General features: G+C 38.4%; 1 protein-coding gene across 1 annotated transcript in view; it reads left to right on the forward strand.

Moving 5' to 3' along the window:
• The window catches only part of RWDD1 (RWD domain containing 1), a 35,255-nt gene extending 27,315 nt beyond the window's left edge, over positions 1 to 7,940 (forward strand). The window contains exon 7 of the mRNA XM_053710884.1: positions 6,701 to 7,940. Coding sequence (XP_053566859.1) covers positions 6,701 to 6,813 — 113 coding nt within the window. The 3' untranslated portion in view covers positions 6,814 to 7,940. The remainder of the gene's footprint in view (positions 1 to 6,700) is intronic.
• Positions 7,941 to 14,498: the final 6,558 nt, after the last annotated feature.

Raw genomic sequence — 14,498 nt, forward strand, 5'->3', positions numbered from 1 at the left:
TTTCAACTAAGAATACCAAGAGAACAAAGCAAAATTGGTGATAAAAGTAAATTGGAAAATTGTTTAAAATTACATGCTCTAGCTGAATCATGAAAGTTTTTTTATTTTGGCCTAGACTGTCCCTTTAAATAGTGTCGTGCCTAGGCCGGTGCCCTCCTTGTAGATTCGGAAGTCCACTTCTGTGTAGCTTGAGACCTCCTTTAATTGGACCTGGCCTCCTGCTTTATTTAGGGTGTCCACTCATTCACTGAATGTCTCCAATGTGCCTCGCCTGACTACGATGATGTCGTCGATATAGCGTTTGTAGAAACGTATCTGATTGTGTTCGTATACTTTAAAGATGTTTTCTTCCACATGCTCCATGAAGAGAAATTGGCAAATGCAGGTGCCGTATTCGAGCCCATTGCCGTGCCCATGAGCTGAAGGTAGAACCTCTTCTCGAACTTAAAGTAATTCAATTTTAAGCACAGGGAAAGGAGTTCAATAATGAAGCCGGTGGGGGGATCCACAAAGGGGCATCTCTCCCGGCACTTGGTGATTATTTCCATGCCCATTTCATGGGGGATGATGGTATAGAGACTTGCAACATCAAGGCTGGCCAGCACATCACCTGGCTGTATATCTGTCAATTTGGTTAGGTAAGTAATTAGTGCTGACGAGTCACGTAGGTATGAACGCATGTTCAATATCAAAGGTTGTAGTATGGAATCAACAAAGGTTGCCAGAGGTTGGAGTAAAGACCCCCGGGCTGAGACGATTGGGCATCCTGGTGGGTGTAACAGCTGTTTATGGATTTTAGGTAGTGTGTATAATATTGGTCTGACAGGATAATCAGTAGTCAGCCAGTCTTTTATGGTAGGGTCGATCCAATTCATTTGTGCTGCATGCTCAATCACTGAGTCAATTTGGAGTTTGTAAGTAACCGTGGGGTCACAGGGCAGTGCTTTATAGGTAGAAGTGTCCGCCAGTTGTCTGTCAATCTCCCTCTTATAATCTTGCAGTACCACTGCTCCACCTTTGTCCGCTGGGCGTATGACAATAGAGGTATCATTTCTCAGTGAGTGCACAGCTTCCCAATCACTAGATATCATGTTTCTAGTTTGAGTCTGTTCTCTCTCACCCAGTCTCTGTTGGACGATTCGGGCGTACGTTCTAATGCTAGGATTGGTGGTAGGTGGATCAAAAGAGCTGGGCTTCTTGAAGGGGTGTTGTGACGAACCAAGGTTATCCAACCCTGCGCCAGTCACTTATTTGGCACAGAAAGGGTTATCAGCCCCCTTTTACTGTCACCAATAGGTCACAATCTAGCCACACCAGGCAAGCTTGTGATTCAGTTTAGTGGGTGCAAGGGTTAACCACACTCCCTAGTCTGTACTAGACGTAAGAGAAATGCCCAAAACTTCCTTTTAATGCCACCCACACTAAACCAACAATCCTATAGCTCCAATACTGCCACAACTTAAAATTTATTAAAGGGAAAAGCCTAAGAAAAAACCCAGACTTTACACATTAACTCTCAATTACAATTTAGCAGAAAATAACCTAAATTATACAGTTCTAATATTCCAGTCTCTTTCAGTAACGTGGTTCAATTATTAGACAAAGGCCAAACTTAATAAAGGAATTATTTATTATGCCAAAATATTATGCACAATGCATTATTAATAAAAAGTTGTTACAAATAAAATTACACACGCAAACAGTGTTTTAAAATAGGAGAAAAACAGAATTGAATACTTTCCAAGTTTCAAGATCTGTGCCAGGGGCTGGCATGAAAATGATGGCTCCTTACTTCTGTAGAACAGCTCCCCTTGTAAGAATGACAATCTTATTGTTAAGAAATAAGATTCTTATACCTATTTCCCATAGATCAGGTTGCCTGACCACACCCTCCTGGGCGGGCTAAGAAACCCCCCTGTCTTTATGACCTTCAATAGACTAAGTTCTTGCCTGAAATTATACAATCCATTATAATTTCTGCTAGGTAACTCCACTTCCATATATACCTATCAGGAATCTCCTAGTTTTATTGGGAGAATCAATTTGATGCCAGATATGACAGATTTCCCTTCATTTAATGTCATAACAGTTTTAAACATATATACATAATATACCAATGTCCTTTTAGTGACCTGGTCAGTTTTTGTGATTGAGGCCCTGTTTTGCATCATGCATTCTATTGACAGCCTAAGCCATAAACTATATCCTGTGTATCTCTGGAACTAAGAGCTTGAGTGGCTTTATGACTCAATGCATACACAATAACATTTGGTGGAGCTATTTATGAGGCTCCTGGCACTTCAAAGAAAACACAAGTCACAATTCTTCTTAAAAAACAAATAACTGTCTTGAGTTCAAGCTACACAGAATTAACCCCTTGTTAGCTAAATCCTGAGGTTTTTGTGACAGGTGTCTATTTTCATCCATAGTTTTTCCTTGAAAGAAATTGCCCAATTTAAGTTGTCTCTGAAAGCGCATCGTATCGATGTATTGTAGTAAAGTCATTTGACGTGGTGGTGGGGACAAAGGAAAGGCCTTTCATCGGCACTCGCCGTTCATGCTCATTCAAAGTATGATTGCTGAGGTTGACCGTCACATCCTCCTCTGTCTGCGGGGGAGCAGGGGTCTTCTTCCATACCCCGCCCTTCGTGTGTGCGGTCTTCGCCTTTGCCCCTGGAGGGGGTAGTGATCCCTAAAAAAGGCTGTGTGCTGTGGTTTATCTCCTGTTCCTGTCGTTGGTTCCCCGTGCACTCAGTATCAGAGCCAGAGCTAGAGTCAACCGTATTCAATTGGCGGTGGGCATATGTCCTGTATCGCCTCTGTCTCCTGGGTTGGTATTGCGCCCTTTCTACTGGTCCCAGGGTCCACCTATAGACCTTTTTCTCTTTATAGTCTTCCATGACATTACCAAGTGTTTTATTTTTAAACGTGACCAGGGCATTGTTGTATTCGCGCAATTGGGTGGTGATTTTATCCATCCAATTTTCTGTTTTATCCTGCATTAGGATGTGCCCCTTAACCTCTTCCATGTTGCTGATGTCATCTTTGGCTTTCTGCAATTGGCTCCTGACCTCTTCAACCACCAGTTAGGATAAGGTCCAGTGAACATTTGTTCAGCACCACAACCCACTTCTTGCAAAAGTCTGGGTTCGGTCTGCCGATGGTGGGCACATTATTGATTCTAATGCCCCTCAGTATGAGTCTTTTTCTATGATACTCAGAGAGGTAAATGCCATGGAGTTTCAAATCTACCTCTCTTTTTTTCAATTTTATAATCTGGTTTTATATTGTCAGGGCATTTTCTGCTGGATCTTCCGGTAGAATGGTGTCAAACAGTATCCTTGCTGCATCAATGTCACTCATAGACAGGGTTTCGGCACCCTCAACATCAGCTGGAATAGTGGCCGTGGCCTGGGTTAATTCAATGTGTTCCATTGTTGCTTCAACAGTTGTAGTGAAAACACATGATATCCCACACCGTTGTGAATGTTCAAAGTAAAGACACAAGTCCGGTAGTACAGCAGGGTGAAGGATCCGATGTGGTTAACGCTGGTGGGTGCATCCAGTGGGATAAATAAACAGCATGAAGCAGGTGCACTCTCACAGTTTTCCAGGTGCCAGGGTGCTAGAGTAGGGTAAGGTATAGTAAACAGGAAACAGCACTCTCTGGGCTTAAATGCAAATAATCAATTTATTTGGTAACATTTCGGGGAATGTTCTCCCCTTCATCAGACCAACAATACACAAGTGAACCAAACAGTTATACACACATAAGCCCCTCCCCCAGTGTAAAAAAACGCCAAACATTGTTGCCAAGGCAACCAGATTGCAACACATATCCCCATAAACAATTAATTACAATATCGTTTAAACATCAATGAATAAATCCTTATGTACAAATGGAAACACATCACCCCTTAATGCCATATTAGAATATGCCATACCATGATCGGATCTAACCCCTGGAAAGCTAAGATGTTAACCTCACATATTTATAGCCGAATCTGTAGTCTGGATATTAAAAATAACATAGCGATTACATTATGACACACTACAGAAATGCTGAGGAGGATTCCGAACATCGTTAGTTTACATTTACTTTAAGATTCTGCAGCCTGATAATCAATATTAAACTCCACAATGATATATATAATACTACACTTTTATTAACACAGGAAGACTGAGTATAGCTGCTACAATTGATATTGATTTATCAATGCTAACAGAGAATTGGGTTTTCAATCATTCAGTAATAAACACCCGGTGGTGTAAACTAAGATCATAAATTATTCTAAGCTGATAAGTTTGACCGTTACCAAGTGGTTAAAGGGTTGGAAATCTTTGCCTTAAAATACATTATAATCATTATATTAATAAATATATAACTAATAAAACATACCTAGTTTGACAAGAAAACAAAACTTCTAAATATATAAAAACAAATAGTTTATATTTTCTATAATACAAGCGGCAATGACGCCCATAAAGCAGGGTAGAGCATTTTTTTAAATGTTTGTGCAGCATCTAATCACTGTAGTTGTGTCCACTTAGAATATTTATATGCCATTATGTATTGATCACATGTGCACTAGTGCTAAAAATGCTCATCCAACATCTTTATATAACCTGCTTGTTAGTCTAGGGGGTTCCGAGCATTTATATTTATTATCAAATTTAACAATGCTGGTTAGTCTAGGGCACTGGTTTTCAAAGCTGTCCTCAGGCCTCCCCAACAGGCCAGGTTTTTAGAATTACCTTGGTTGAGAGCAGGTAAAATCATGTTTATTAATCAGCTGATTATTTCACCTGTGCTCTAGTTCAGATCAAAATGTGGCCTGTTAGGGAGGCCTGAGGAAAGTTTTGAAAACCAGTGGTCTAGTGTGTGTATATGAAATTGAAAAATATGCTCATCAGTCTACGAGTAGTTAAAATACCTCATTCTGAATACATTGTGCCCGCTCTGTCTTAAACGCTCTGGTGCGCCACTCCCTGTGTGACGTCACCAGCCTCTTCATCGGACTCCAGCACTGTGGGGATGATGCGCCTACAGAGGAGACTGCATCATAGGTGAAGATAAATAGAAAATGTGCATGTGGGCCGCATTCATTATTCTACTCAGTTAGAACAATGTAATACACTGTGCATAATGAGCAGAGCCCCCAAGGCAGAACATACTGTGATCTGAGATGTCCTTGCAGAAAATGCAGCATGTCTGCAGAAAGAACAGGACACATGCAGGCACTTTTAGTGCTGCTCCACATTAGATAGTTCTCTTTAAACAGAGCTGTGCTCTGGTTGCACTGTGCAAGTTTTCCTTATCACAGTGCATCCAGAGCAAACTGCTGTTTGTTCAAGTGAACAGTCTAATATGCAGCAGCACTGCAAAGCAGCAGTGCATTTATTGTTGACTTGCTTTAAGAGATTTATCCAAACCACCCCCTAGCCTTTTTCAGTCTGCAAAGCTGTTTGTTCTGAATGTAAGACGTCTGTATGAGCATTGAATCGTTTTTATTACTACATTTCTATGTTAGGCCAAGAGAAAAGGAAATTATTCAAGAGACATTTTACCATTTCTTTTTTTGTATGCAGCTAATTTGCAATGCAATTTTCAACTACTGCATTATATTATAAATTGTTAAAAAATGGCTTTATTCTTCAGTTAACCAATACATTGCAATTGAACTGGTGCCTTAGTGTAACTGCCTAACTTAACATTACATTTTATTTAAAAATGACCTGCAGAAAATTTTTCATCGCAGAAAGTGATGAAAAGTTCTGCCTCTGGGAGCAGAGCAAGGGGTTTGGCAGTAATAATAATAATTTAATATGGAAAATGCATTAACTTTTTTTAGTTTAATTGTATCTTATTTGCAAGAATTAAATGTTTTAAATTGCTCTCTTATACTAACCCTATTTAATGATTCATATTGGAAATAAAGTTGCTGCAGTGTTTTAAATCTGTATTCCCATTTTTATAATGTCTTAATAAACATTAAGCTTTACTTAAAGTGACACACCGATTATGAGATTCATTTGTCAATTACAAAAATATTTGTTTGGACTTTAAAGGGACCCTGAACCCCAAACTTTTTCTTTTGTGATTCAGATAGAGCATGTCATTTTAAGCAACTTTCTAATTTACTCCTATTATCCAAATGTTCTTCATTCTCTTGGTATCTTTATTTTAAAGCGAGAATGTAAGTTTAGATGCCGGCCCATTTTGGTGAACAACCTGGGTTGTTCTTGCTGATTGGTGGATAAATTCATCTACCAATAAACAAGTGCTGTCAAAGGTTCCCAACTTTCTTTTTCAAGTAAAGATATCAAGAGAACGAAGAAAAATTGATAATAGGAGTAAATTAGAAATTTGCTTAAAATTGCATGATCTATCTGAATCACGAAAGAAAAAAAATGGGTTCAGTGTCCCTTTAAGTGCTTTTCAATGTATTTCTTTTTGTGGGTCGTTAACTCATTAAACTAAGACTTCCAAGTACAAAAACATAACACCGACACCCAACCAATAATGAAGAGAAACGTTTTATTACATGTATAGCGGTAGCCATAGAATTTAAAAGGTAGTGCCATTGGTTTATGTATCCCAAACAGTTTACAGTTTGACCTGCACTGAGTTAATTTAATGGCACTTTATTTATTTTGTCTTAAAATACAATTAAATGTTGTCTAATCTATTTTTTTACAGCTGGCAACAACGTTGAAGTCGACGAATCTTTATTCCAAGATTTGGATGATTTAGAATTGAATGATGATGAAGATGATCCAGATTATAATCCCCTCGATCTAGAAAGTGACTAGATGGCTATCCTGTAACTCAGGAGACTGGCAGTTCACAGTATCTGTGGCTAACATGTGCATGTACATCCACTGCTGTTATAACTTTTTTTTTTTTAAGTCATGTTTTAATTTTCGGGAGAATACTCTTCTGACGACTTCCAATTTTTGACGCCTAATAAAATTGACTTAAAAAATGGTTTGTGCTAAAAAACTGTTTATATTCATGGATTTTTCCCTGCAATTATGTTTTTATTTACTTTTCTCCTTTTAAAAAGACAGTCAAGTCAAAACGTTTGTTTCAGATAGATTATTTAATTTTAAACCGCTTTCTAATTTTTCTTCTAGTATCAGATTTGCTTTTTTCTCTTGAAATTCTTTGTTGAAGACTTAACCTATGTAGGCTGATAGGAGCTTAGGAGGGTGCACGTCAATAACAGTCTATGGCAGCAGTGTTTGCAACGATGTATAACATTGCTATAAACAATGTTGCAAACACTGCTGCCAGATGCAGCTTCCCCCACCCGGAGATCCTCTCTTCACACGTCAGCAATGACTAATCCGGCTTCCTCCAATCGAGGCATGACCTCAGGCAATGTTACCTCGGGGGGGAAGCCGTTATTGGAGGAAGCCGGATTAGTCATTGCTGACGTGTGATGAGAGGATCTCCGGGCGGAGGAAGCTGCTCCGGCTGTGAAGAGAAGAAAGCTAAGTTTTTAAACAAAACGGCTGCTTTATAAACTTTGATGAATAAAAATGTCCCTGTTTTTAATAGTATTTTTAAAAACAGGGCTTTCATTCATCAAAGTTTACCTTCCCTTTAAGACACATGCATGCTCCTGAGCTCACCTAGGATTACTCTAACAAAGGTTACCAAGAGTTGTTTAAAATGTCATTCTCTATCCTATCCATTTAAGTTTAATTTTGACTTTACTGTCCCTTTACCATTTACAAGAGCAAATAATGTTTTCCTGTTAATGTAGTTAATAATACAATAAATACTGCAGACACCATGATAATTAGTCTTTTAAAAACTGCGGCCACAAATGTGCTAAACTTTTAGTGTTTGGTCAGTTATGGTTTGTGAATATCTTTATTACTTATAATTTGCATATATTTTGAATTGTTTCTATAAAGGTAAAAAAACTACATTTATTTTTCTGATGTGCTTCTGTTTGATTTGCAAGTGATGGAGTTTAGTATAACGCATACTAGTTTCCAAGCAATAAAAAGAACCATTCAGTGGACTATCAATTTTACATTCAAAAAAATGTCAGCAAATATATCACTTTTCTAGTCTTGTTAAAATAGCTATGTGCCAGATGTATTTATTTCTGTGCCGCATAATCTTTGACCACACCTCTCTCTTACTAAATAATTGCTTTTCTCCAGATACTTTTAATACTTGTGTATCCTCAGTCACTCCAATGAGAAGATCTCGGCGACGCAGTCCAGTAATTGGGGTAATGGATTACTTCTTGTGTTGTGACAGTTTATGACGTGCACTGCAGGTTAGGAGCTCAGAACCCCAATGTTGGGTGCTCGCATTGCCTAAGATAGAACCCCAAAACTCTAATATATAAAAGCAAAAAACAAATGGCCAACTGCAGCTTCCTTCTTTCAATAAAAACACAATCTTTAAAGGGACATAAAACAAGTTGGGATAGAGACATGTTGGAGCATGCCTAGATGCTGTGAACTCAGTTAAAATACAATGCCTGTGTCTAAACACTGATAAGGGGGGTGGAATAGACTGCTCGAGACAGCATGTCTATTTAAGTATTTTTGTTTTTTAAAATACTTGCCAGCAATTTAAAAAAAAATATGCAAACTATTTTTTAAATTAATTAGCCCTTTTAGAATATGCACAGATCTCAACCTTTACGAAAGAGAGATATGGAGAGCCAAGACCCCCCGAAAAAAGTATACACTGATAGCACTCCAGAGTCCAAAAAAGTGTTTCAATCACACTTGATTATATAAAAGGACAATATCTCAATATTGTATATGACAATTGGGTCAGATAGTATGGTTAATTAAAATATAACTTTTATTAAGATAAAATGAAAAATGAAAAAAACACAAACAACATACAAGTTAATACTACGTAGAGGGGGCAAATCGGCGCAATAATAGAAATAGATGCTAGTAGTGTAGCATCTCATTTGGCTCACTAATAGGATAACCTGTATAATCTCTATTAAGGAGGAAGCCACTAACGTGAATGGCTAGGAATTAATACTGTATACCTCCACTAATGGTAAAATATACAAATAATATTAGAAAATAATAGCTACTGCTCAATATAGTATATGTACCAGTGCAAAAAGAACGTAAAGGTATTGGGGGTTGAGCCCTGTATATAGCTAGGGTTTGAATATCATAAAATATCTTAACTATGTTATATTCCAGTTGTAAGTTGACACAAAGATATAGGTCACTGAGATTAAGCATCCATGCTATAACACTAAAGATCAAAGTGTAACAATAATTGGTTGATCCTTTTGTCAGTATTAAACAATATGATGCCTGGTAATCCTATACACATATGTGCTTGGGAGTGTTAGAGCAATGGTTGATGTTTGTGTGTATATTATAACCAAGTATAATAGATCTATAGCACACAATGAGTTAATAAAAGTTTACATTTGTACAGACTTCTTATTGCAGTAGAGTGCTGTTAGTTGGAAATAAAATGCAACAAAATAACTAATTATAAATTGAACCCGTTGACTGTTCGTCTCCTGATGGTATAATTATATAAAGTTGCAGTTCACGATAAAGATAAGGCAAGAAGCCAAATGTATTAATACTGTTGTATATATCTGAGGTTTAGGCAGAGTCTGGAACATAAGCTTTGTGTCACTGTCCAGTAACTGACAACTCAGGAAACGAGCAGTCACTGTATCTGTGGCTAAGCTATCTATGTAAAAGGGACAGTCTACTCCAGAATTGTTATTGTTTAAAAAGATAGATAATCCCTTTATTACTAATTCCCCTGTTTTGCATAACCAACACAGTTATATTAATGTACTTTTACCTCTGTGATTATCTTGTATCTAAGCCTCTGCAGACAGCCCCCTTATTTCAGTTCTTTTGACAGACTTGCATTTAGCCAATCAGTTCCCTCTCATTTGTAACTGTAATTTGTAATGTTATCTGTATGGCACACATGAACTTATGCCCTCTAGCTTTGAAAAACTGCCAAATGCATTGAAATAAGGGGCGACCTTCAAGGATTTAGAAATTAGCATATGAGCCTATCTAGGTTTAGCTTTCAACAAAGAATACCAAGAGAACAAAGCAAATTTGATAATAGTGAATTGGAATGTTTAAAATTGCATTCCCTATATGAATCGTGTGAGATTAATTTTGACTAGACTTTCCCTTTAACTGTTCTAATGGTTAAAGGAACATGAAACAAATTTTTTTCTTTCATGATTCAGAAAGAGCATGCAATTTTAAACAAGTTTCCAATGTACTTGCTTTTGCTTCATTCTCTTGATATCCTTTGTTGAAAAGAATATCTAAATAGGCTCAGTAGCTGCTGATTAGTGGCTGTACATAGATGCCTTGTGTTATTGGCTTATCCATGTGCATTACTATTTCCTTAACAAAGGATATCTTTAGAATAAAGGAAATAATAATATAAAAGAAAAAATTGCTTTCATTATCTGAATCATTAAATAATTTTTTGGGGGATTTCATGTCCCTTTAAAGTTTCTGTTTCTACAACTCTGCTGCACTGGATGTTTGTTATTTTGCAAAAGAACAAGAACATTATCTTCTCTCAGGACAGCATACTTGTTACTACATGAATAATGCCACTCCCTGACTTCATGCAGAAATGAGCGTATCATCTGGGCTGACCCCTCAGGGTAATATAAACAATTCTCTGTGTTACTGTATATGTGAATATGTGAGCCATGAAACCCAAACTCAACATGTTTGTTTTTAATGGTTTAGAAAGAACATGCAATTTTATTATTAAAACGATTATTTCATTTGGTTGTACATTTGCGGAAAAAAAGTGAAAACCATTGGTCATCAGGTGACCCTCTCGTAACGCCCAGCTATAGGACCCACCACATGGCTGACTAGAAGAAAAAGTTTTTTAAATGTCACACAAATAGATGTAAAAGATTTGCTTTTGTTAAAGGAGATTGTTTTATATCCAGAACCAATAATAAAGAATTCAAGATACACTATATGCTTAAAGGGATATGAAACTCAACATTTTTCTTTCATGAATCAGATAGAGGATACATTTTTAAACAAAATTCCAATTTACTTCTATTATCTAATTTGCTTCATTCTTAAGATATCCTTTGTTAAAGAAATAGCAATGCACATGAGTGAGCCAATCACAAGAGGCATCTATTTGAAGCCACCAATCTGAAGCCACTGAGCCTATTTAGATATGCTTTTCAACAAAAGATATCAAGAGAATGCAGAAAATTACATATTAGAAGTAAATTGGAAAGTTGTTTATAATTGCATGAACTTTCTAAATCATTAAAGAAAAAAAACAAATTTATGCTTACCTGATAAATGTATTTCTTTCCGGATATGGTGAGTCCACGGCTTGATTAATTACTGTTAGGAATATCACTCCTGGCCAGCAGGAGGAGGCAAAGAGTACCACAGTTAAACTGTTACGTATCACTCCCTTACCCACAACCCCTAGTCATTCGACCAAAGGGAAATGGAGAAAAAGGAGTAACACAAGGTGTAGAGGTGCCTGAGGTTATAGTCAAAAGAACAACTTTCTTAAAATAAAGGGTGGGGCCGTGGACTCACCATATCCGGTAAGAAATACATTTATCAGGTAAGCATAAATTTTGTTTTTCTTTCCTAAGATATGGTGAATCCACGGCTAGAGGACACGGATATATAGGGAGGGACAAGACAGGCAGTCCTAAACAGAAGGCACCACCGCTTGAAGAACCTTTCTTCCAAAAGAAGCATCAGCAGAGGCAAAAGTGTAAAATTTTGAAAAAATGTAGAGAAGACCAAATTGCAGCCTTGCAAATTTGTTCCACAGAAGCTTCATTTTTGAAAGCCCAAGAAGAGGAAACAGCTCTTGTGGAATGAGCCGTAATTCTCTCAGGAGGCTGCTGTACAGCAGTCTCATAAGCCAAACAAATTATACTATAGAAGCAGTAGCTTTCTGACCTTAACGTTTCCCAGAGAAACAGACAAAGAGGGCAGAGGACTGCCTTAGTCGCCTGTAAGTAGAATTTAAGAGCACATACAACATCCAAATTGTGTAACAAACTTTCTTTGGAAGAAGAAGGATTAGGACACAGTGAGGGAACAACAATTTCATGATTGATATTTCGATTAGAAACCACCTTAGGAAGGAAACATAACTTAGTACGAAGAAACACCTTATCGGCATGAAAAATAAGATAAGGGGGATCACACTGCAGGGCTGAGAGTTCCAAGACTCTTCGAGCAGAAGAAATAGCAACAAGAAACAAAACCCTCCAAGATAACAACTTAATGTCTATGGAATGCAACGACTCAAACGGAGCCAGCTGTAAAACTTTAAGAACAAGGTTAAGGTTTCAAGGAGGAGCAACAGACTTAAAGATAGGCCTGATTTTGACCAAAGGTTGACAAAAAGATGGCACATCTGGCACATTCGCAAAACGTTTATGTAGTAAAACTGATAAAGCAGAAATCTGACACTACAGGGCACTGACAATCCCTTCTCCAGGCCTTCCTGAAGAAAAGATAAAATTCTCAATTAAGCATTCAATCTCCAAGCAGTCAGCTTCAGAGAAACAAGATTTGGATGAAGGAAGGGACCCTGAATCAGGAGGTCCTTCCTCAGAGGTAGTCTCCATGGTGGGAGAGATGACATCTCCACTAGGTCTGCAAACCAGATCCTGCAGGCCACGCAGGGGCTATTAGAATCACCGACGTCCTCTCCTGTTTCGAACAATGACTTGTGGAAGGAGAGCAAATGGAGGAAAAAGGTATGCCAACCTGAAAACCCAAGGAACCGCCAAAGCATCTATCAGAACGGTCTGCAGATCTCTTGACCTTTAACCGTACCTTGGAAGCTTGGTGTTCTGACGGGATACCATCAGATCTAACTCTGGCGCCCCCCATTTGAGGGCTAAGCTGGAAAACAACACCTCCGGATGGAGTTCCCACTCCCCGGGATGAAAAGTCTGTCTGCTCAGAAAATCCGCTTCCCAGTTGTCTACTCCTGGAATGTGGATGGCAGATAGACAGCAATTGTGGGTCTCAGCCCACTGAAGAATCCGAATAGCCTCCTTCATGGCTAAGGAACTCCGAGTTCTTCCCTGGTGATTAATGTAAGCCACAGAGGTTATGTTGTCTGACTGGAACCTGATAAACTGAGCTGAGGCCAAGCCAATAGAGCATTGTAAATCGCCCTCAACTCTAAGATGTTGATGCGAAGAGCAGACGACTCCTGAGTCCAAAGGCCCTGAGATTTTAATGAGTTCCAGACTGCTCCCCAGCCCAGCAGACTGGCGTCTGTGGTCACGATCACCCAGGAAGGTCTCTGAAAGCATGTGCCCTGAGACAGATGTTCCTGAGAAATCCACGACGGAAGAGAATCCCTTGACGACTGATCTAACTCTGTTCTCTGAGATAGATCCGCATGGTCGCCATTCCATTGTCTGAGCATGCACAACTGGAGAGCTATCAAATGGAATCGAGCAAAAGGAATGATGTCCATGGAAACCACCATCAGACCGATTACCTCCATACATTGAGCCACTGAAGAATGAGCAGAAGCCTGAAGAGAGAGGCAAGAGGAAATTATTTTGTTTTTCCTGACCTCTGTCAGAAAAATCTTCATCAATAGAGAATCTATTATGGTCCCTAAGAACACTATTCTTGTAGTAGGGGAAAGGGAGCTTTTTTTCCAGATTCACATTCCATCCGTGGGAACAAAGAAAAGACAACAATATCTCTGTGTGAGATTTTGCTAGTTGAAAAGATTGCACCTGAACCAATATGTCATCCAGGTAGGGTGCCACAGCAATTCAACGAGAACGGATCACTGCCAAAAGAGCCCCCAGAACCCTTGAAAAAATTCTGGGAGCCATGGCTAGACCAAATGGAAGGGCCACGAACTGGAAATGTTTGTCCAGAAAGGCGTGTATCTGTACCAACTCTTTGACATTTGGCGCTCTTTACATCCTACAAATAGAGATTATTCGTATATATCTCCAACACATAGATCTTATTTCCGAATAGACTACAGGTAGCCCTCAGTTTACGCCGGGGTTAGGTTCCAGGAGGAATGGTTGTAAATTGAAACCGTTGTAAATTGAAACCCAGTTTATAATGTAAGTCAATGGGAAGTGAGGGGGTTAGGTTCCAGGCCCCTCTCAAAATTGTCATAAGTAACACCTAATACATTATTTTTAAAGCTTTGAAATGAAGACTTTAAATGCTAAACATCATTATAAACCTAATAATATAGATTGTATCATCATCAAACTAAGTTTAATGAACAAAAACATTTGCTAACAGCACCTAATTAAATAATCACACAATAGACTGCATCATCATCAAACTAAGTTTAATGAACAAAACGTTTTTTTACTTGCATTTTTCTGCAATCAGTTCTCTGCATTGCTAGCATGTTAGATAATATTGGGTCTGCACCTATTCTATGCATTTCAATCTGCGGTGATTAAGCAGTTAGGCACCCTCACCTG

The sequence above is a fragment of the Bombina bombina genome, chromosome 4 (genome assembly GCF_027579735.1).
Source record: "Bombina bombina isolate aBomBom1 chromosome 4, aBomBom1.pri, whole genome shotgun sequence".
In the NCBI taxonomy this organism is placed as follows: Eukaryota; Metazoa; Chordata; class Amphibia; order Anura; family Bombinatoridae; genus Bombina; species Bombina bombina.